We start from the raw sequence: 24,163 nt of genomic DNA, 5'->3' as shown, positions 1-24,163 counted from the left end.
AAAGGCTCCTCTTCTTGTATTTGTATGCTTAGTTGATTTCATAGATTAATGATTAAATTGTCTTTAGCATTATTTCATTCCAAGTAGTTGTGGATTTGATTAGTTTGCTTCCATTTGTGCATTTTTGTCGGAGTAGCTTAGGAAGGCAAAGGAGTATCCAAAAGTTGTTATTGGGTGGATCTAGCCTCACTCATCCCTTCAACGACCATGGTTTAAGGAAAGAACTCCTATGCAACCCCAAAAAGACTGAATTCTGATTTCTCATGGAATTCGGGGTTCGCTGTTACTAGGCCAATATTTTACTATTTTTTAAGAATAATATTTAATTTCCATTTCTGATGTCTTCAGCATTGCATTAGATATCATAAAGGTTTCACATCATTCTGCAAGATTTCCCATGCATAGGCAACTAGATAATAAAATTATGTTTTTCCTTAGTTAATTGAAAAGCTTTCTTGTTTGACATGATTCATGGATAAAATGTCAGTGATTGATGCAGTGTAGGAGTTTCTGTAGTGTAGAGAGATGTCATGACCAACAACCTCATCCTAACCTCATCCATCCATGGTTATCACTTTCTTTCACTAAATCCCTCACCAAATCGATTATTCCATAAGAGTGCTTCTTCAAGCTTGTTGAGCAAATCCAACAATCTCACAACTCTGTTTTGAGCTTTGAAGGAGTCCTAGACACTCCCTTGCCTCATTTCACCCACCATTCACCTTCCTTAAGCCTTACATCACCTTCCAAAGCCCTCCTCTTGCTCTCGATTATATCCTGTAGGAATACAGGGGATCATGTAGGAGCATTAGGACATCCTGTAGGTTGACCTGTAGTGGCCTGTTTTGAGGCCAAATTGTGAAAAAGCCCCTAGGAGGCTAGAAGAAGTCCCCTACTTGCCTCCCAAGCCATCTGACCATCCACCATCATCCCTAATCTAGCTGCCACATCACCAAGAGAAGTTAGCATTCACATCTTCACACAAAAAAGACAAAAAGGAAAAAGAGTTATTTTGTTCATTTACATGCACAATAGTAGAATGCTTGATGTTCCAAATCGCATGCCTGGGACAATAGGATTGTACACATGCTAACTTAGCATTCTCTTGAAACAAAGCCTCTTAGCAGTTAGCTAGATGAATGGTATGTTTAAGCATTTGATTTCAATCTTTTCCTTACTACAGTAGACAAGATTTCCTTTAGTCCAAATTTCCCTTTTTCTCATTGGTAATCAAGCCTCTTCTGAATCAATTATAGTTTGTTTTGAAAAAACATAGTGGTCTATCGCCAACTTAGCAGTGACAAAGAGCGAACCCATCACATCTACTTGTGTATACAACATTGTCACCTCCAGGTTTGTACGAACCCCAGGTTGATAAAGTAAGGTTGGTAGCCCCAGGAGTTGCAACATTCTTGCTGCAATATTGGTGCTCATCAACGAGTAATGTCTGTATGGTGTGTTTTTGTCAATTCCACTTCCTTAACGTGACTTAGGAGGTCGAATCATATCATAGTGGCCTCTCGTTGCATGTTTACCGCTGCTGGTTGGTTGTTTAGGTAGACGTGGGAGGAGGGTGTTACATATGCAAAAAGTATAATGCTAAAGAATGAAACTCCTTCTCCTAGTGGCCTTGTATTCACCATATCCCAATAGTAATATTTTGTTATGGATTTTGCATCGTCAACCATCAAATAGTGTTTGGATTTTGGACCTTCCAAAATATTCCTCAAAGTCCACACATGGCTAGCCCCACTTTTGTATGTAATGGGGAGTGGTGCAACATCCATTCATCCCATGATTGTCAACAAGGTAGGTCAACTTATAGAAGGAATAATTTCTATGTAGAAGCTCAAAAATGAGGTGATTTTTGCATTTTTGAAAAGGCTATAATGTGTAGAACAATGGCAAGGGGATAGAGACATGTTTCCAGAGCTTTGGCCCCCCAAAATGCTATTTGATGACTCAAAATGACTTTAAAATGTTCTTGTCCCCAACTTTCCAAACTTGCCCCTAAAATGGGCCTTGTAAACCAATTCCTCCATTTTTCCACCCAAAATATACCAATAAAAGTGACAAATTTTCTGATAATTCTTTCTAGATCATACTTGATCATTCTACAAAGCAAGAGTAAGAGACCAATTTGGTCATACTTAGTTTACTTCTTATAATCTTGAACACGTTCACAAACTCTAAAATTACATATGATTTTGTTTAGATATATTTCTTCCATTACACTTCTAATTTATTTGAACTATAATTATATAACTATCCTCTGGATCCATCACATAACTAAATTTGTGATAAATCCACACAATAATTATATCTTTTTATTTTTACTCATAAAACCTCCATTCAAATATTATTTAACTATTTTAAATACAAATTTAAAATTCAAATTAAAATTTATCATTAAAAATATAAATAAACAACAAAACAAGCCCACGAAAACAGATATCCTTCACCATTAACCATAAAAAGTTGTCACAACAATGCCAATATATATTCTTCTGATATGTAAGATAGCCATTCCACCAAACCATATGGTCCACTCTTAACAATGCATCGCATATTGTCAATTAGAATGCGGTCTACTTGTAAATATGTTGGACTTTAACATTGCTGGGATTACGATCCCAGCATTGATTTTCGTAAGATGATCCCAAAGCAACATGTCTCGAGAAGGTTAAGCTCACTCCAAGCCAGAAACATGGCGGTCTATAACATTGCTATCCCAGCATTGATTTCCGTAAGAAGATTCCAAAGCAACATGACTCGAGGAGGTTAACCTCACTCCAAGCCAAAAACATGAAATCAATGTATTTCATTTTTTTAGATTTAAGATTTTTGTGATTCTACATACATGGCGGTTTATTATTGGAAAAAATCAATGTATTTCATTTTTTTTAGATTTAAGATTTTTGTGATTCATAATGTAGAAATCAGTTTTTCGGATTAATCATTAAGATTGTTTTAGGATTGGGTCGACGTTTAGAACCAATCATATTCATCCTCAAGACAAAGTTTGAAACGTCAACCCAATCCTAACAATGTGATTAATCCGAAAGACTAATTTCTACATTACATTTTTCTTACTACTATCTGTCCCCTTTCTGTCCCCTTTCTTTCAGCCCCCCTTCTTTTTCTTAAAATCAATCCTATACAAATAAATCATTTCAACTTCTTTAACTACAGCATTTTACATTAACCATGTTTTTAACATTCTATAGTATTTATTAGGTTAAAGTCTCACTGGAGGAAAGATCCCAAAAGTCGTTCAGGTTTGAACAATGCTCTCACAGGTGTTTAGGTGAGATAGGTTAAAGTCGGACCATCCTACATAATATATGTAGATTATTATCCAACATTAAAACTTTACAACAATGTCTTGACTTAACTAATGAACTAATGTGGTTACCACAACCAGGCTGTCCTGCATGCAATCGACCCTTTAACAATTTAGTCATCGTTTCTCATTGATCCATAACGCAGATTAATACTGTGGGTCATAGATCTACACAAAAATCATCAATAATATAGGTCTCAAAACCTAGGGCCCGCTATGAAGTACGATGACTTGCCATGCATCAACTGAATTCGTATACTCTGAATGTAGGTCGCTAAAACCACGGATTATGTGTTTACTAATTTTTCCACTCTGACAATATCCTTGCAGGGTTGCTGTAGAGCCCACCATGCATATCTTTTCATAACCTCAACGCTGCAGTAGGTCTAAACTTAAACAATTTCAATTTCATAATGTTCAGTTTCCATTATCCTATAATCAAACATTGTTTTGGTCCAATGATTCTTTTGACTGTGAGAATCTTTGCTATGGGTAATGAGTTCCCTGAACAAAAATTCATTTAACTTTTCATTAATAGTAGCTGTAGATTGCTCGGATTTTTTTAATTTTTTTTCATATTGGCGTTTCTATTTCTTATTGTGATTTGACGAGATAAATTGACGTGATGTTAAAGCCACAGCAAAATATGTCAGTAATATGCGTTTCACACTGAAGTAAGTTCTAATGAACCTTGATTCTATTTCTTTCTGTCATTTGACAAGATAAATTGACATGGTGATCTGCGTTTTACTTGGCAGAAGGCGGATAAAGAATATAATATATTAAATCTAGAAATCTACATCTACGGCCTACAGAAACCAAGAAAATACATCATTTTCCTTTCTTTGTAAATCCAAAGAGTGGAGGTAAATCCTACTTAAATAGAGTTGCAAATTACAATACAGATAGGGGTAAACTTCCCAACTAAATTAACCTTCATGTGAATCACACATCTGGTTGCTTCATAGTTTGTGCCCCTTCATCAATGCATGGAACTATTTTCTTCCAAAACCAGTGCTTTGTCCACTGAAGAATCATTTCTTCAATGGGTACACCCTTAGTTTCTGGCAGGAAGAAGTATACAAATGCAGTCATAATACAAATCCAGCCTGCAAAGAATAGGAAAATCCCGTACTTGAACGTACATAAAAGATATAGGAAAGCCTGTGCAATTGCAAATGTGAAAAGAAGGTTCACAGAGACAGTTATGGCCTGTCCAGCAGAGCGGGTTTCTAGTGGGAAAATTTCACTCGGCACAGTCCATCCAAGAGGTCCCCATGACCACCCAAATGCAGCCACAAATAAACAAATGGCTGTTACCAATAACACTGAGAAGCCTTTGGATAGTTGTTTGTCTCCTCCAAACTTTAGGGCCAAGACTATCCCAACAGCAACCTGTGAAAAGATACGATAATATTGTTACTGATGAATCCAGATGAAAGCAAGCCGCAACAATGAGAAAGAAAGCCAAAACTCTCTGCATATTCTGCAGCTAGGCATGTTATGTTGTAACCCTTGGTTACACCAACTCAAAGTTCATGTCAAGATGTATACTGACATGTCTGAAAACAAGATGCAACAAAATTTGTAAATACTTAAAGAAGTGCCTACCCTCTCTCAGCTTTGCTCTTGCGTACCTGACATACTATCATCTGAATGCCACCACCAAGTAGCAACGGTCTGCGCCCCCACTTGTCGACCGTTGCTATTGATATGAGGGTGGAAAGTACAAGAACAGCTCCTGTCAAAACGGAGGAATAGAGGGAAGCATTTGCACCAAAGCCCAAACTCCCGAAAAGAACAGGAGCATAGAACAATATGGAATTGATTCCAGTCAAGATCTGAAACATGGGCATACAAATGGCCATCACTAGCTGTGGCCGATTCCTCCTCTGTAAAATATTTATGAATGGATGTTCGATGGCGTTAGCTAATTCACTTGCATCCACCATATCTTGATACTCTGCATCTACATGCTTGGTGCCCCTCGTCTTCTCCAGGATAGCACGCCCTTCATCTAGACGGCCACGTTCTATCAGACTGTTGGGAGTCTCAGGAAGAAATATCCCTCCAACTGTCATCAAAAGTGCAGGAACTGCAGCCAAACCCAGAGAGAGACGCCATCCCCACGGTGTTATGACCTGAGTGCCATAATTAACCAAATTTGCTGTGAAAATCCCAAGTGTTGTGGCCAACTGGAACAACATATTGAGTCCTCCACGGAGTTTTGGAGGAGCCAGCTCTGACAGGTACAGAGGAACCGCCTTGAAACAAAAATTCAAACAAAAAAAAAATCTGTCAACCCATTCATTCAAATTCAAACCAAAAACTCTGTAAACTTAAGTCTTTCGAATCCGAACCATCAAAAACCTCTGAAACCCTAGTTATACAGGTCCAGACAAAAAATCTGCAAACTCAATTTGCTCTGCTACCCAAGTCATTCTAAGTGGAACTGAAAGTTCTGGCATCCCTAGTCAGTTGAATTTCAGAGAAATAACCATTAAAGACAAAAGACTAAATCATTGTTTACCAGCAATTTTTTCGACGAGGACCCACACAAGCCTACCTGATTTGCGAAGCCAATTCCGACTCCAAGAATAATGCGCCCAATAATGAGCATTTCCATATTCACGGCACTAGCGTTCAGAGAAGCGCCTATGATAAAACTGGTACCTCCGCTGATAATAGTGGCCTTGCGTCCATATTTCCTCGTCATAGAAGACGCAAACAGCGAAGCAAAAAGGCCTGCAACGTAGAGGGACGAGGTGAACATAGACAAACCCTGGTTGTTGTACTTGCAGTAATCGCTATCGTGGGAATTGTGATGCTTCTTGTGGTACACTGCGGGGAAGAATTTCTCGAGAAACGGATCCATGGATGTCACTCCACCTGTTATTCACAACAAACCACAGAATTCAATAAATCCATTGAAGCAGATAGGATTCAGTGTTTGTCTTCTGATCATTATCAATTCACAGCATTATTTGCTAAATTAAAATATAAACAGAAACTGAAAGCTCTTTGAAAGCATTGGATATACATACCAGATATCCCGATATCATAACCGAAGATGGATCCCCCAATAGCAGCAACAATGCTCGCAATAACGACATAAAGCGTTACTCGGCCATGGTAATGCTGTGCTCTTTCGTGTGACACTCCCACTGCATGCAGAGAACCGCCCGCCATCCTCGACAGAATCAGCCTAGACGGAAATGGGTTCCAGGAATATACAAGGACGGCTCAAAATCTGAATCCTGGTGTATAAATTTGACACCTTGTGTACAGTTACTCCTACATTCAGGAGTGGATCTTGGTGATGGCGACCAACTTTGCTGAGTGCTTCTACCTGCTACCCTTTCTGAACCATGCTCCATAAAAGCTCGAAAGGCACATTTTTATCGTCTAGACATGGCGTAGGCACCCTTATCGTACACGTCCACATTTGGGGATTTCCAATGTTGGATTCAAGTTTATCCATCCAGGTCGCCCTGCAACATATATCACGTGTCAGGGAACGACCTCCATGCTAAATACCTGGTCCTCTAGAGCACATTAATTTACATGTATAACCGTGAAGGAGTTACCTAATTATTTATTTTCTATTTAAACAATTTTCAATTCTCGCATGTATCATTCGGTGGAACCCTCACAACAAGTATCATGATTGTCGACTATTGGTGGAACCGTGAAGGAGTTACCTAAATATTTATTTTCTATTTAAACAATTTTCAATTCTCGCATGTATCATTCGGTGGAACCCTCACAACAAGTATCATGATTGTCGACTATTGGTGGAACCCTCACAACAAGTCTCATGATCGTCGACTATTCTCTACGTGCATCACTCTTGAATCTTTTAAAGACGTGTAAACATCCTTGATTAATGAAATTATCGTATATACATTGTTACGTATCTTATTTAAATATAGCTGAAAGGGTGAATATTGTAATTTTAAAATGTGTAAAATTTATTATAATTTACTTTTTAAGTGCCGGTGAGAATAATTATTATTATTTTTATTAAGGGATGTTGATATTGAAGATAATCATCACAATTTTTTTTATTGGCGGCGTCTAACTAATAAAAGCGATGGATTTTTGGTCTAATTAATAAAAGAAATGGTTTTTGTGATTAGAAATCTGCAATATAATTTTGAGTAAGATAATTATTTATTCTGGTTTAAAATATACTTTTAAATACGTTCAACATCTTAAAAAACCATTGTGACATTCAAACTTCACAAATTAAACAATTTATGTTATGATTCTTAAAAATCCTTACTATATAGAAAATTAGCAAGAAATAATGCCAAGAGAAAAATCATTTTGTTTATTAATTAAAATACACAATTATCATAATTATTAAAAAAAAACATAAATTTAAAAGAACTCAATATTCTATTTTTTATTTATGAATATTCACTCATTCATCATAATTGTTAAAGAAAAATTATAAAACTTCAAATGAATCAATATTTTAATTCTTATTTATGAATATTGACTCATAATTTTATATATATATATATTCTAAATATGTTGCAATAACAAACCAGGCATATATATATATATATATATATATATATATTATTTTAAAAAACAAAATTTTAATTAATTAAATATAGACATCAATATTTTTAAATATATATATATATATATATATATATATATATATATATATATATATATATATATATTTTAAATTTTTTTTATTCAATTCAATATTAATAATATTTTAAAATAATTTTAATCAATTCTAATAGCGTTTTTTTAACATAAATAAGTAATATTAAGATTAAATTTACACCCGGTCACAGCAAATACATTAAAATAAATTGATTGAGAATCCAAATTTCATTAGCATCTTACTAGCTACATGTCCATTACAACATAGATACTTCCTATTGACACTATTACAACAAATTTGATACATAAAGGAACTTTCATATAAGCTCAGTGAACAAAAAACCCAAAAGCTAAAATTTTCATGCATAAAGATTAATCTAATTCTGAAGCTGCCATGTTAAGGTCTATAGCAAGCTTGTCTACAAGCAAAGGCTGATCTTGCATAGGGGAAGGCCATTTGGAAATATTGAGGTCTGAAATGATCATCCTGAGCGCATCTACCTCATCTTCGAACCTTTCTACCTCATCTTCAAACCTTAAATAAAATTGTTGAAGAGCCAAAATTTGATTTGCTTGTTCAATCAGAACATGATAAATTTGCCAAAAGTTTACATGTAGATCATCATCAGCACTCTGTAGGGCTTCATGGGATGACACACACTGGGAGAAAACACAATCCCTTGAGAAGGAATCTAAGAATGAGGAGGAGTTAATGATGAAGATATGTTTGAAACCACAATAGTCTTTATGCATAGCTAAACCCAACCAACCCAAATCCACATACTGTAGTGAATTATAGACTAATGTAGACTGAAGTGACTGAGGAGCAACATCTAAATTACTAATAATAGTTTCTTGATAGTAAGAGATACGGACCTGGACAAAACAACCTTTTTTCTAAGACTCGATGCATAGAAAATGCCATAGATACACTTTGAATTGAAAATTTCTCTGAACCAAAGACTTCCATGGGGTGGAAAAAGGGAAATATCTCAACTTACAGCTCAAGTCCCCAGTTAGGAGACTAATTATATCATACCTTCCCTCACAATTTTGAAAACTAAAAATTTCCAACACAAAGGGCTTAGAGTTACCTTCTAATCAAAGAAGGAGTGCCAATCTCATCCCAATTGGAGTGAAAAGACTAGGGTCTTCCAATGAGCATTGCGAGCCAGAGAGTCCCTTACACCAAATAACCCACAAACTAAAGTGACGAGCCCACAACTTCTCAAATACAAGTGAAAGTGCCAAGCCCCTGAGAAGAATCTCCTTTTATAGCCTCTTGAAGATAACCTAATTGGAATCCATAGCTTAATCAGAGGAAAAATCAAGAGCCAACTCTTCACCCTCATATGAGGGTAGCAAACACTTGGAATTAACGCATTCATGGATGAATCCAAGGATGGATTTGGGTTCCATTTAACAACATATCACCAGCCTTGTCGTAGAAGTAGCATCATATTTCCATTAATGTTGCCTGTGTGTCCTCCGAGAGAATTAATCATTTTTCTAAGATGAAGGTGGTTCCAAGAATTTTTGTGGAGGATTATTATAATTACAAGTGTCCGAAGAGATGAAGATACCATCTGCATGGAAGCATATTTCGATTGATGCCACATTTATAGATTTTCTAATGAAATCCATGAACCAAAGGAGCAACCTTTCATGTTTTTTATTTTCTTTGAGAAGAAAAAAAAGCTACTTCTTCATATTAAAATTTTAAAAAAGATAATACATGTTCTTTGTATCCCTTTCAACTTTCCAGTCTTCTATATCTATTGTTTCTTGATATAATAATCCCCTATTAACTGGCTACCTAACAACTAATACTGATTGTTCATACGCATTATCCATTGTAGGTCCATCTCATAATTTATGTCCTCTATTCTATAAACCCCATAAATATATACCTACAGAAACTTAAAAAATGCTCCTATAGGTTCCCAAAAATTGATACATTTTCAACTATGAATAGTTAATGCTACCTTCATTGACCATTATCCCCTTTTCATAATCTAAAGTGAAGAATTTACCCATTTGCTTCACCACCCCTCTCTTAGAAAACAGATCAACGATCCAATTTTGTTCTTTGTATATGTGATCAAAATTTACAGATTAGAAGGTACTTACCAAATTCTGAATATGACTCATCAAGTTTTTAAGAATTGGATGATTTAAACTAGTGTTGTCTCACACCCATTCTATGATGCCTTTAGCATCTTCGAACATCTGAATACTCTCCATCCTCATCCATTTTTCCACAACAAGAACACACCATAAAGAAATGAACTCTACCTTATTGGTTGTACATTGTCTTCCTTCCTACCAAAATTGAAATTACTTTCCTAGATCGATGACAATAATAGCCCAACATCCAAACTAGCTCCTATTGCATGCTCCATCAAAGAAACCCACTGAATAACTATTCCATAAATAGGTGAACATGTTTTTCTTGTCACCATTGATATTATTTCTTGGTCCCATCTCATTATACAAAGATATTGTCTTCTTTATGTCTTGTCGGACCAAAGCCCTTCTGTGTTGAAATATGGTTGCATTTCTACTACCCTAGATAGTCCATATAATGAAAAGAGGGAGGGACCTGAATTTTTTATGTACTAGATGCCACCTTTTCATGTATGCAACCAGTGACCCATTACACTATAACTTTTTGGTCTTTATCATATCCATAATCCCTTCCCATATATCCACCACATACAAACATTTAAATAGAAAATGTTCAGTATTTTTTGCCCCCCACATACAAAATACATATATGATCGATCCACTAACTCCATGTCTTTGAAGGTTACTCCATGTCAAGATTCTATCATTTATTGTTAGCCAATAGAAAACTTTGAATTTTAATGGAATGCCCCATTTCCAAAAAATCTATATCTAGTTGTTATATGTAAAAGTCTACGCTTTCCAGGGAAATTTTTGGTATATATCTTCAACCAACAGGATTCCTTTTCTAAGATTTCCACTCTAGTTCATTCTATCCCTAGTTCATGAATGGTGATACCTATTGTTCTGAGTTGTTTTAAATAACCCTCCCATTCATGTACATGCTCCTCTGGCAAACCCCAATCCTCTAACCCTCTCCACACTTAATTATCGATGTTATCATTGTGTGATAAATACATTTGTTGTAACTTGTGGATTGCTTTGTCATGAATGAATTCAAGAAGTTGGAATGATAATGTATTCTCTCCACTCATGCCTGCCAATGCATCCAACCCAATCTCTATCATGGTGTCATCTCCAATCTCCCAACGAATAAATCCCAATATCAAGGGAAGTGTTTTCATCATACTACTCCATATGAAGGATTTACAAGATTTATTTCTAGCCCCATTACCTATCCAAGTCGTGAAAGTTTGACCATACATATATTTATCCTTAATTATGAGTGGCCATAATCCATTCCCTGTTATATAACTCCACATATTCTTGATGATTAATGCTTTATTGAAACTGGGTATGTCAATGATACCCCAACCTCCTTATGAAACAGGTCGTGCTATTGTAGATCACTTAATCAAATGGTACTTACCTTTTAACTGCACCCGAGCCCATAGAAAACGTCCCATGATAGCCTCCATCCTATGTATAGTCTCTCTAGGAATTAGATACATGTTCATCTAGTATACTATGATGTTTTGGAGCATCGCTTTCAACATAATCACTTTGCTTCCCATAGATAACTACCTGTGCTACCAACAGTCCAGATTCCTCTGGAATCTTTCTATCATCCACTCCCAATCTTGGTTATAATATCCATTTGGTTTTTTTTTATATCATAGGTAAGTGAAACCTTCATTGATATGAATGGATGGGACCCCAAATAAGTATTTGATTTCCAAATGTACCTCCTCCTCATTGTTGTTATGCTCTAGTAGATAATTCCCACCATCCATGCATAAACCAGTTGTTGATCGGAAGGTGGATATGATCCTATGTATATAGATCGATTCTTACACCGATGACTCTGCCCAAATATAAGATCATTGAAAAACATCATATGTGAGATTAACTAATGTCTGCACACTTTAATCCCTCAAATAATGCCAATTTCTTTCGCTTCCCTCATATTTCAACTTAAGTAGTCTATCACCATCAAGAAAAGAAGGGGATAAAGAGTGCAACCCTGTCTCAACCATCTTTGTGCATTGAAGAATCACGACGAGAAACCATTTATAATAACCATGAAATTTGTAGCCTAAGTACAAGCCATAATCCAGAGCATAATCATTTTTGACATGCCGGATTTTATCAGCACCAATTTTAGAAATTCCCAATTGATAAAATCATAAGCCTTGATAAGGTATACCTTCAACAAGAAAGATATCAGCTTTCGGGAGTTAATATAATGCAACAACTCTTGAGCAATGTCAACAACATCATGTATCTTCCTATCCTCCAAAAACCCAAATTGTTTATTAGATATATGCCTCGTCAAAATCTGTTTGATTCTACATGCAATCAACTTTGATATCAACTTATATACCAAATTATGAAGTCAAATCGATCTACAATCCATAAAGGTTTCCAGCTTCTCCTTTTTGGGAATCAATACACTGAACATGGCATTAACAACACCTAAAATATACCCATTGATATTGGATTCTTTAGCAATTTCCAATAGGTCTGGCATCATCAACTCTTTGAAGTGCAAAAAAAAAATTATCCCCTACCCATTCGGCCCAGGACTCTTTTCTTTTGCACATTTCTTTATAGTCTCTGAAATTTCTTCCCTCATGATCAGTTGACCCAATAATGCACTTTCCTCAGCTGAAAAAATGTTAGGAACCAGGTTCATGAATTCCATTTGGGTATAAAATTCATGTTCCTGTGTTGTATATTGACCCCTAATATTAGTCAAAACAACTTTCTCAATTGATGTTTGTGATGTATGAATACCTCCATCAAAATCCTGAATCTTATTTATAACATTATACTATTTCCCAAGGTTATATTGTATATGGAAAAATATTGTATTTTTGTCTCCGACCTTGACCGAGGTCACTTAGATTTTCATCTTAATTTATTCTTCCTACGATCGAATGATCAAATTCCTTTTCACTTCCAACTCAATGATCTTCTTCTTACACAGGTCGAAGAAATATAAAGGAATCCAAGGGTCATTATAATACCTTAGATTTTTATCAATCTCACTGAAATCTTTTATTTCAACCTTTTTCTTCTCTTTTATCCATCTGCGAGCCTTGCTTTTCAGCTTATTGAGTTTCTAGAAAATATTAGACATACAGTCCTGTGTGGGAGAATTCCTCTCCCCATTACAACTCTTAAAAAATAGTTTCTTGAAGCCCTCCAACTGTAACCATTTCAGATTAAAATTAAAAGGGTAGATCCTCCCATTTTCCATACCCTTCCCATCTTAATAATATAGGTTGGTGGTCAGAGATGAAAGAAGGAATAATATCGTAGCTGAAAACAACCAAATAATTAAATAGGGAATGCTTCATGATAAATCAATCCAACCACTTAGATATACCTTCCAGTCATTCATGATTGTTCCACCATGTAGGGCCAATGGGATTTGGTGCAACATCGATAAAATCATGTGCTTCCAACATTCCAAAAGATGATTTTGTTAAATTCTCTTACTTTGATCTGTCCCCTCAAATCTCTCTCAGAGCCAAAGAAAAAATGAGGTCGCTACTTATAATCAGCGAACTCAGCCCGAGTATCCCTGAACTAGAAATATTTTCACAAAAAAAATTCCTACGAATATAAGGGCCATATGTATTGATTATACGAATCCACTGGTTGGATCTCACTTAGTGACCTGACATAATAATTCTTGGATGAGAGGAGTCGATATTCCTTCCGCTGATGACAGCATGATCCTTGATAGAATTATATACATCGATCTAGCTACCCACATGATGACTGTCTCCCACCGATGGCGCATATATCTTTGGAGATGACAAAATCAAGTGTCCTATCCCATGAAATTTCAAGAATCTGAATGGAACTCCCTAGTAATTGATGGTGAGTCTGATAGAAAAATTACTCCATCGAATATCCAATTTCTGTATGAGGCCTTGACCCATCTCCATCTCCACCTCCACCAACACCCACGCCATGCATTTATCCAGCTATCGAAAACTTCCCTCATCCTAGAAATAGAACTTCCCTATGTGGTTTGTGATCTTCGAAATCGCCATTGTGTTCCAGAGCTCCAGGGGTAATCTTGGAATTTTAACCCAAACTAGGATTTGAACCTAGACCATAGTGAAAGGGTTGAAGCCCACCTTCCACTTCTGATCGATTAAAAACCCTCTCCCCTTCATCCATATATCCATCAGAATATTATCTACATCCTCCGGCTCCAGAAATTGGAAGCAAGTCCGATTCAGAAACCACTTTTGCTCAACCTATTTCTTCAATTGCTCACCTGACATCTGCATGTGATACCACTTCCCAACTAGTGCCTTATTCCATAACCTTCCTATGTTGTGTTAGAAAGAGTTATCACCCAACACTAATGGCGGTTCGCTCCTATCAACATTGATAGAAACCTTCTTGTGTTTAAAATTCTTGTCTTGATCGTGTCTCTACTGCTCAATATCTACCCCTAAAACCTTCCCTCTATCCACCAAAGGATTCAAAGGCTCCTGATTGCAAGTGCCCGATGAGTGGTTGTACTGCAAAAGAGCTTCACACTTTTCCTACATAGTGACCTAGATCAGTTGCTCCAGAGATGGTGAATAAGCTTCCCTCACGTCCCCCATCTATCCAAAAGGTAAATATCCCCTCCCTCCAAGTGGAAACAAAAAGCTCGTCACAATGGAAATTAACTTGAGGAGAAAGACGTGAAATCTCTGGGCTAACACTCCTCACTAGGACCCTTCCACTTTCTACATTATCCCCACCAAGAGACTAAAATTGATTCTATCACTCTCACCCTTAATGGAAATAACATCTCAAGAAAACAATAAACCAAAATAAAACTTAGAAAAATTAATAGCCCTATTATTGAAATAGAGAGAAAATTTATTTTTATTATTATTAGAATTCTTAAAATTAAAATATTTCTTATGGTTAGAAATATTAAAATTATTATATTTATAAATATTATTCAAATTTTTAATACGATCACTATTATCATGGTTATTACCTATAATGTTATTACCATTATTAACAATAAAATGGTTCAATTTAAAAAATAAAAATTAATTGGTAAAACATAACCTTAATAAATTATTTTAAAAAATAAGTTATAATAATTTATATTGACTATTGATTCCATTAAAAAACTATAAATAATAAATTATAATAATAGTTCATTGTGATTTATCCCATTGAATTAAAATCTTAGCCCAAAAAAAATTAATAAATTATGAATTTATTAATATAATTTGTTAGTAATTTGTTTTTATTATAGATGTAATGACTTGTTTTTCTATGAATAGTTATACCTTCAACCTAAATTGAATCAATAAAAAGCTATAAATAATAAATTATAATAATAGTTCATTGTGATTTACCACATTGAATTAAAATCTTAGCCCAAAAAAATAAAAAATTATGAATTTATTAATATAATTTGTTAATAATTTGTTTTTATTATAGATGTAATGATTTGTTTTTCTATGAATAGTTATACACTGAACCTAAATTGTTTAAAGTAGATTTAGTAATTTCTATTTTGTTGGATAGAAATACAATTTTAATAAATAAATGAGGTTTACTATTTAATTATTATGAATTTATTAATATATTTTTTTTTGGAGTTTTTAAGTAAGCATTTTTTAAAAGTTTTTTATTTTATTTTTTGATCTAATTTGTTGAAATCTCAAGTTTTACTGGTGAAATTTTCACAATTGAAGTGCTCTAGGGTTTTCCAGGGTGCTTAATCCATATATGCAGTCAAAAAACCAGTTTAAACAACAGAAATCAAGGTTTCAACACAAATTTTTTACAACCAAATGTTTGAAAGAAATATAATTATTAATAGAATATTTAAAATAAATAAATAATATATTTTTAGATTTTATTTTTTTTAATGATCATGTTTAAAAATAACACTTAAATAAGACAAAGAATTGAACCAATAACTTAACATCTAACAATGCCTTAATAGCACACGGATCATTGTTTATCTAAGACCAGATAAATAGAATCCATTTTAATATTAAATTTATCATAATTTTTACAATTTAAATTTTATTAAATATAAAGATTTCTTTACCTTTCAATAATTAAAAAAAATATATATATTAAAAGAATTTGATTCCCTTAGTATATGATATATTAAAAATTAATAATAAGGTTTATGCACTATCATGTTACAAGGAAGGTTAAAGTGTTTTTTTTTTAATGAAGGTCATGGATCACTAAAGTTAAATTATTACAATCTATCCTAATAATTTGAAAAATATACTCTTGTAAACCAATTTGAGGAATATAATCTTGTAAATCAATGTAAAGGTATAGAGGGATTCTAATAATGTATGATAGCAAAGGAATATAAATTAAAATGGATAATTAGAAAAAGAAACTATGTTTTAAATTCAAAAATATTTATCTTTTTTACTAAATAAAGTATACACCACAATAGACATATTGTTCGAATAACTTAGTACATGGAAAACATAATTTCTTTTATTATTAAAAAGATCATAAGAGTGATGTCACAAAGGACACCAATGCAGATCAACTTGAAAGGCATGGATACTTTTCCTTTGGTGTTACAGGGAAAAGTGTGTATTTAGAACTGCTCTATCCCACTAAGGTGTGACAGCTGCCTTAGGAACAAACAGAGAAAAACTACTTTTGTTTTTCCTTTATGAATTATAGGTAGAGAGGAACAGAAAGGCCAACCTCTGTCTTGCGCTAATCCTTTGATTCGATCCCTATCTTCTTTGATAGTCCTCAGCTACCTGCTCCCTTGCACGCCCAGCTTCACAAAGTACCTGTAAGATCACAGAAGCATAGCACTATACAAAGACATGGATCTATAATCATAAACAATCTAGGATCAGATGTAAATTGACCATACAAATGTAACAAGCATCAATGATACAAAAGCATGGAGGAAAACTCAAATAGCTTTTATTGATAAACAAGAAAAGATCCAGGAGGAGTTACAACCAGTTGTTCTGACCCAGCATCAACCTCCCAGCAAAGAAGCCCCTCTTCACCTCAAACAAAGCTTATATCACCCAACAATCTGATGTTTGTCTCTAGAAACCAACAAAAATTCCTTACAATATGCAAAATTCCAGCCTCTGGATCTCTGGGATGAGGGATCCATATATAGATATCTGTAAGGGGGATGAGTCAGCTTGTGATTTGATTAGTGTCTTCTCTCTGACAGTTCTTGCTTCCACTTAGAGACTGAGGGCCTCTTACTCATCCTTGGTCAAATTCAGTGAGGCAAGTGTCACAGGAGAAGATTCTGGAAGCTTCCATTGCCTCTCCACCTCACGGAATGACACTGCCATTTGTCATTTCTCGCCCATCGCACCCCACAGAAGGGACTTTTGAAATGCAACGCACCCTCACAGTGTATTTAGGTGAGATGCAACACACTTAGCCAGTGGAGCAGCTGCAATGATCCTGTTTTGATCAATTCTGAGTAGTTTCTCCTGGAGAACTTCTGGGAGAAGCTGTAATCTGTTGACCTTGTTCCTTTAGGGGTTAGAACAACACTTTTAGGGACTTAGGAGCCCTTGGTTTATGGAAATTTCATGCTTGGGGTTGTAGGGCAAAAAAATGTCTATAACAGTTGCCCCCTAAAGTATGAGGCTGTTAACCTTTTGGTGTCGGGTGAAATGCTTTATTATGAGGGTCCGAAGTTCTTTCAATGCTGGGAGGAGACCTGTAATAAGATAAAATACAATACATTATCTTCATAATATTTTCATGATCTAGCTGAGGTGGGCATTCCCATGCTCAGCTTTATAAATTCATTTTCATGTACATAGGACAGACAATCGTCTGAGTGTAGACTGATGATTCTGATAGAGCCATCATCCTTTTGAGTGGATGAATATCTGTGCGGGAATGATGTACATTTAATGTCTTTATTTCCCTGAATATATATTGCAACCCGTATGGATGAAACTAGATCCGAGGTCTTCAATCTTGTCCGATCTTCACTCGAAGTACAAGTCGATCCATGTGAGAAATGTTCTGAAGTTGAACATGGAAAGACATCGCTTGATTACCAGTCAATGATGTAAACTGTTAACAAGCGCGAGAGGAATCACCGATAATGATAATGACCCTCAAGGTACTGCAGTACAATTCACGTGGTGTGAATAAAGGACTTGGTGTCGAATACCACGCAAAATCTTTCAGTCGAAGGCCATTGATGTAAACCTGGCGTCGGAAGTGAGAAACTTGCCATTGAGGCATGCAAGCTTCAAAGTACTAAATGGGGTGTTCCTATATCAACTTCTTGGATAATGAGCTGATGTCGACAAGAAGGGATCCGTCACAGGAGGGCCTTAATGAATCCCACATCAATGACATGGAACGGAGCAAATGATTTTAATGGAGGTGAAAACGATCTGGTGATATAAGGTTCAGGGTGGCAGTCATGAAAGAATGGAGTATAATGTATGGTAGTGGGTGAGAAACAGGTGAATTCACTGAATGACTTCTCTTGAACATATCGACGACACTGATGTGATGGATTGGTAGCATTAACCCCAAATGTGGATGGTATGGCATGACCATGGTGATATGACCGGTGAATGAAACAACCCAACCCGACTCGGACACGGAGTGGAAGTGTCATGTTCAAGAGCGACTTGCTACCAACAAAGTTTCTTCAAGTTTTCTTCCCAATTTTCCCCAGTCATTGCTGACCAGTACCTCTTTATTTTTGTCAAGCTTGAGTAGGATAACATATGCTTGTTCTATAATTTTCCCTTCGGGCAAATCCATCGCTATGTTTTAACGAGCCTAGCGACAGTGAAACTCGTTCTCGTCTATAGACAAGTTTGTCGCTATTAATCTTTTTAACGAGTTTAATGACAAAGATAACTCGGTCCTTTTCAATTTTAGAGAGTCTGAAAAGGAACGTAAAGGTAACTCCAAAATTCCTTTTTCGTCATCTAATCCCTTAAGTCCGAAAAAGTATAAAACAATACAGAAGGGATGAATTTTCGATACTTTTAACGAGCCGAACAAAACAAGCGCTCGATCTTTTTGTGTAATAATCCCTCAGGTCCAAAAAGATTAAAATCTAGAGGAGGGATAGCACTTCCTGTCCCTTTAACGAGCTAGAGAGGCCAATGGCTTGGCAATCTTTTCATATTTTACGAGTCAGTTGAAAAGAGCTTAAAGGAGACTCGTCTTTTGAGGAACGAGTGATAAAATGGGTAGCAGCTGATTCCAGGTAAGGTTCGGAATTTTCCAATCACGGCAGTGTCACAAGGATGGCTAGTGAAATCACTCTTCGCATCTGTTCCTCAAAATGGGTAAACAATCAAATGGAGGTGAATGATCAGCCAATGAAAAAGTGGAGGTGACGGTGCAAACACGACCAAGGCTTTAACGGCTGAAGTACTACATTCACGATGGTTATTTACCGAGGAATAGTTCATTTTTTAACGAGCTTAAATGCGGGGGGAAACATTTGCTCATGTCTTATGTTTATTTTTTAACGCGCTTGAACTATGTGCTAAAACTGCTCGATTAATCCAGTCGTGTGATAAGAATGTCTCATATGAAATGGCAACTTTTAGAGTTTTGCCCCACATCCTTTCTTTATGCAAGTTAGGAGACGACCAATCCTACGAGTTTAAAGGGTTAGAGGTCCTAAAAATTTAAAAAATAAATAGTTGCTCTTCGCTTGCACTCCAAAAGGTTTGCATGCCCCCACGTATAAAACAGAGTTTCAAGATTACCCCTTCTTTAGTCCGTTAAAACATTTGTTTTACCGAGAGAGGCCTACCTCTTACAGGTTACCCAAAGATTATTCTATTCACAGCACAAACAAAACACTTCTCCGGCGATGTCTACTGAGATAAACAAAGGTGAGCGGCGATGCCCGCCAACTCACATAACTTTGACAAGAGAATCTTGTTCCAGTCCAACCCACTCTTCCAATCACGGACGGGAGTACGAAGGTCATATTCTCTCGCAGAAACCTACCCTATACCCGAAGTTTTCCTGCCGAAGCAGACCAGGGTGCATGCCCCTTGGGTTTCAGTCATGTCCCCCCGAATCACTCGCGCTCATCGGGAGGACGGACTGGAGATTGAGACATTTCTTGCGTGAAAAGACCATTCAGGGATGGTATATGACTATTTGCTCTGTATGATCCGGGAAATGAAAGCTGGTCCACGAGCTTGACCACTCTTCCTTCGTGCGGAAAGCACATTACTCTAAAGAGTGAGGAGACAATTGCTCCCATGCAATAAATATAGTCTCGTCCAAGGAGTAGATTGTAATCCAGGGGTCCTTGAACTACCATTACGTTCATGTGAATGGTTTTCCCTCTCAGTGTTATGGGCACATCGGGAAGGATCCCTAATGGTCGACTGGTTCCTTTATCAAAGCCTATTAGATTTCTCATCTCAAGCAAAAGCGATGGCGAACCAAGCGCTTTCCAAGCAGTTGAGGAAAGGATACTCATAGAAGCCCCCTCATCTATGATGGTACCAGCCATAACCATTCTATATATTTGAACAATGATTCGGAATGGTACACTAGCTGGTAAACAGGGTCTGCCTAGTTGATTCCAGTCGAAGGAGACAACTAGGTTGCTTGGAGGTGGGACCGAATAGACGGTCGGGTACGACTCTGACGAACTTCCTTCCTACAGTAAAGGAACAGGTAAATTGCCCCCATGTTCGTTGGAGTCTGTGCTTATGAAAAGAATTTGGACGGTGTCATCCTTGTTCTCTTCAGTGAATGTATCATCTGAAGATGGAACCTTTGAAGGCAAGACCGGGTCAACTGCCGCCTCGACCTTTTGACTTTTGTTTGGTATGGGTTCAGATGGTTTATCTTCAATGATAGATGCCTCGGCCGACCACCTGAGCGGGCCAGCCAAATTTTCAACTAGTGACGGATTCGGCAAGAGTTTTTTATATCCAGGAGGAAGTCGTAACGGTGAAACCGGACGATTGTCCAAAACTCTTTTAGCTTCGTCTAAGAAGGGACAGCGGTGGACGGCATGATCGCCTTTGCACAGTTTACAAGGAAATCTATATTTTCCTTTTTGTCCTGGCGCTTCACTTTCACTAGTTGACGGTGTGTTTTCAACATGATCATCAGAGGTTGATGACACCGGGTTGTGCAAACGAGGAGACCAGTCCCTTAAGATCCAAGGGATGCAAGGACAATCTCTGTGATAGTGGTCTCCTTTGCAAATGACACATGGTGATTTAGGCCTAGTCAGTGCAGTGTGTGGATTTTCGCAAGACGACACTCGTTTGCCCCCATTCGCTTTTGGCTCCTTCTTCCTCTTCTCTTTCTTCTTCTTTTCCTTCTTCTCCTTAGATACTTGAATTTTGGCTTTACCAGCCCCATCAAGTGAAGAGGAAGGAGGAGAGGAAGAATTAGAGGAAGTAGAAGGTTGGTATGTAACTTTGGACTCGTCTAATTGCTGATTCGATTGTTCAGGAATTGCGGTGTTCTGAACGACAGAGGTTGAGAAGAGCCATATAGGCAAACCAATTGTCAGTCCTGGAAGCGACAATGTGGCCATATGGGGTGCACCAACATCTCCCCAAGAGGAGAAGGGACTAGGATTTCCTCCAAGAGGAATCCCTTGATTGGTGGATTCCATTTTATCAACCCAAGATCAACGTAGGAAAGGGTAATGAATATTCCGTTTAAAATAAATTTTAGACGCTTTGACACAACTTGTTTTTTTTTCAGTTTTTAAGAGTCGAGAAAAAACAAAAGATGACTCTAGTCTCCTTCGATTTTTAATGAGCCTGAAGTGACAAGTGCTTAGATGGACCTTTTCTATTAAGGAGTTTGAAAAGGAACGAAAGGGACTGCTCTGGAAGTCTAGGTAGAGGGAGTACCAAACCAATCGCAAAACTGCAGAATACTTTTTACGGTACGGCAGTCAATCTTCCCAAATGCTGTGTTCAGTGCATTGCGATCGATAGGGCGGCAGACACTGCTTCCTATGGATAAAGGATTAAGCCTATTGGGGTCTCCCAAAATATACTCGACGGTACGTGGGAGCACAAGTCTGTACTGGCACTTATCGTCTCAAAGTGGAGGAATCACCCAACCATCAGTGAGAAAAACAGTTACCAGGCTTTACGACGCCGGAATACATCTCTAGCATAGACTTCTAAATGTCGTGCGTTAAGTTCCAAAGTGTTGTTAGATTCATTGAATTTATTTTAAGTTGATCTTGTTTATGAAGTTTGCCTTTCGGGTTCACCACGAGATGTAGATGTAATTCCTAAAATGCAATCTAAGATGATAAACAAACTTTTTATCTCTTTTATGCAATGAAAATCCTAGCTACTAGGGAAAAGAAAGACAGAATCTTTTCACAAAGAGCAAAGAGCACACTCTAAATGCACTTTCCTAAATCAAGCCAATCAAACTGTCTATATGCAAATGCACATGCATGTATTTGTTTTTGACTTTCTTAGTATATGGATGCTAAAAAGAAAGTTGATGCACAAATCTAAATTTCTTTTCAAGCGACAAATATCAACAAGCTTCTTTTCGAAATCAAAAAATGGAGATGATTACAACACCTTACGATTTTGAACTGAATACTTGTTCTTGACACTAGAAAATTACAAATTCAGACCAAAAGCAATAGTAACAGGATAATCGACCATCAACAACAATCAAACTTTTTCCTACAATCGAAATCGACACTTGCGACAGATTCAAATAAAAGGACGACAGTACGACTATGCTACTTTTGCAAAGGAGAACTGTAAATGACTCAACAAACACACAAAAACATCTATAGTTCTTTTGTACAAAGGAGGCGGAATAACAGCAAGGAAAAGGGGTTTCAAACAGACATATACTGATCACAGGCAGCAAGATTCAGGAATAGAACTGGAAAGAATGAATCACAGAAGCCATAGCTACACAGAGCTAGTCTGATCAGTGCACCTATAACACAGAGAATCTGAAATGCAGCGCAGGTTGTCCACTCGGGAAGTGCATTGAAATTCAGAATCTCTGAACAGTACCTGCGCTGGGCCAGAAACGAGACTCTGTTCGGGTTCCAGGTCACAGTTTGCAGTTCAGTTCTTGGGTTTTGGCCGAGTAAAAAGCAATCAGTAATGCAACAATCAGGGGTAGATCTAAGGAGGATCTAAGAGCTATCACAAGGGCAATCAGATAGTTTGTGAATCAGTTGTTTAAATCATAAACAGATCCAGTAGATGGATTGAAGTAGCAGTTATCTACTTTGCATTTGTTATGGCAAATGCAGCTCGAATGCTACTTGTAAGTTTATGAAACAAACAACAAAGAATGATAAACAAACAAACTAATTAGCTCCCCAGCGGAGTCGCCATTTTGTTACAGGGAAAAGTGTCTATTTAGAACTGCTCTATCCCACTAAGGTGTGACAGCTGCCTTAGAAACAAACAGAGAAAAACTACTTTTGTTTTTCCTTTATGAATTATAGATAGAGAGGAACAGAAAGACCAACCTCTGTCTTGTGCTAATCCTTCGATTCGATCCCTCTCTTCATTGATAGTCCTCAGCTACCTGCTCCCTTGCACGCCCAGCTTCACAAAGTACCTGTAAGATCACAAAAGCATAGCACTATACAAAGACATGGATCTATAATCATAAACAATCTAGGATCAGACGTAAATAGACCATACAAATGTAACAAGCATCAATGATACAAAAGCATGGAGGAAAACTCAAATAGCTTTTATTGATAAACAAGAAAAGATCCAGGAGGAGTTACAACCAGTTGTTCCGACCCAGCATCAACCTCCCAGCAAAGAAGCCCCTCTTCACCTCAAACAAAGCTTAGATCACCCAACAATTTGATGTTTGTCTCTAGAAACCAACAGCAATTCCTTACAATATGTAAAATTCCAGCCTCTAGATCTCTGGGATGAGGGATCCATATATAGATATCTGTAAGGGGGATGAGTCAGCTTGTGATTTGATTAGTGTCTTCTCTCTGATAGTTCTTGCTTCCACTTGGAGACTGAGGGCCTCTTACTCATCCTTGGTCGAATTCAATGA

General features: G+C 36.7%; 1 protein-coding gene across 1 annotated transcript; it reads right to left on the bottom strand.

The window, feature by feature from the left end:
• Window positions 1-4,288: 4,288 nt before the first annotated feature.
• On the bottom strand, window positions 4,289-6,532 carry LOC149145101 (sugar transport protein 7-like). The gene is made up of 4 exons (XM_089446504.1): window positions 6,388-6,532; window positions 5,910-6,232; window positions 4,981-5,607; window positions 4,289-4,738 (listed from the first exon to the last, which is right to left on the bottom strand). Exons 1-4 carry the CDS (start codon window positions 6,530-6,532, stop codon window positions 4,289-4,291), a joined length of 1,545 nt encoding a protein of 514 aa, XP_089302630.1.
• Window positions 6,533-24,163: the final 17,631 nt, after the last annotated feature.

This window comes from Pinus tabuliformis, chromosome X, assembly GCF_031772625.1.
Source record: "Pinus tabuliformis cultivar Carrire ecotype Pingquan chromosome X, CPIR1, whole genome shotgun sequence".
In the NCBI taxonomy this organism is placed as follows: domain Eukaryota; kingdom Viridiplantae; phylum Streptophyta; class Pinopsida; order Pinales; family Pinaceae; genus Pinus; species Pinus tabuliformis.
This window is presented reverse-complemented; position numbering and strand designations above follow the sequence as displayed.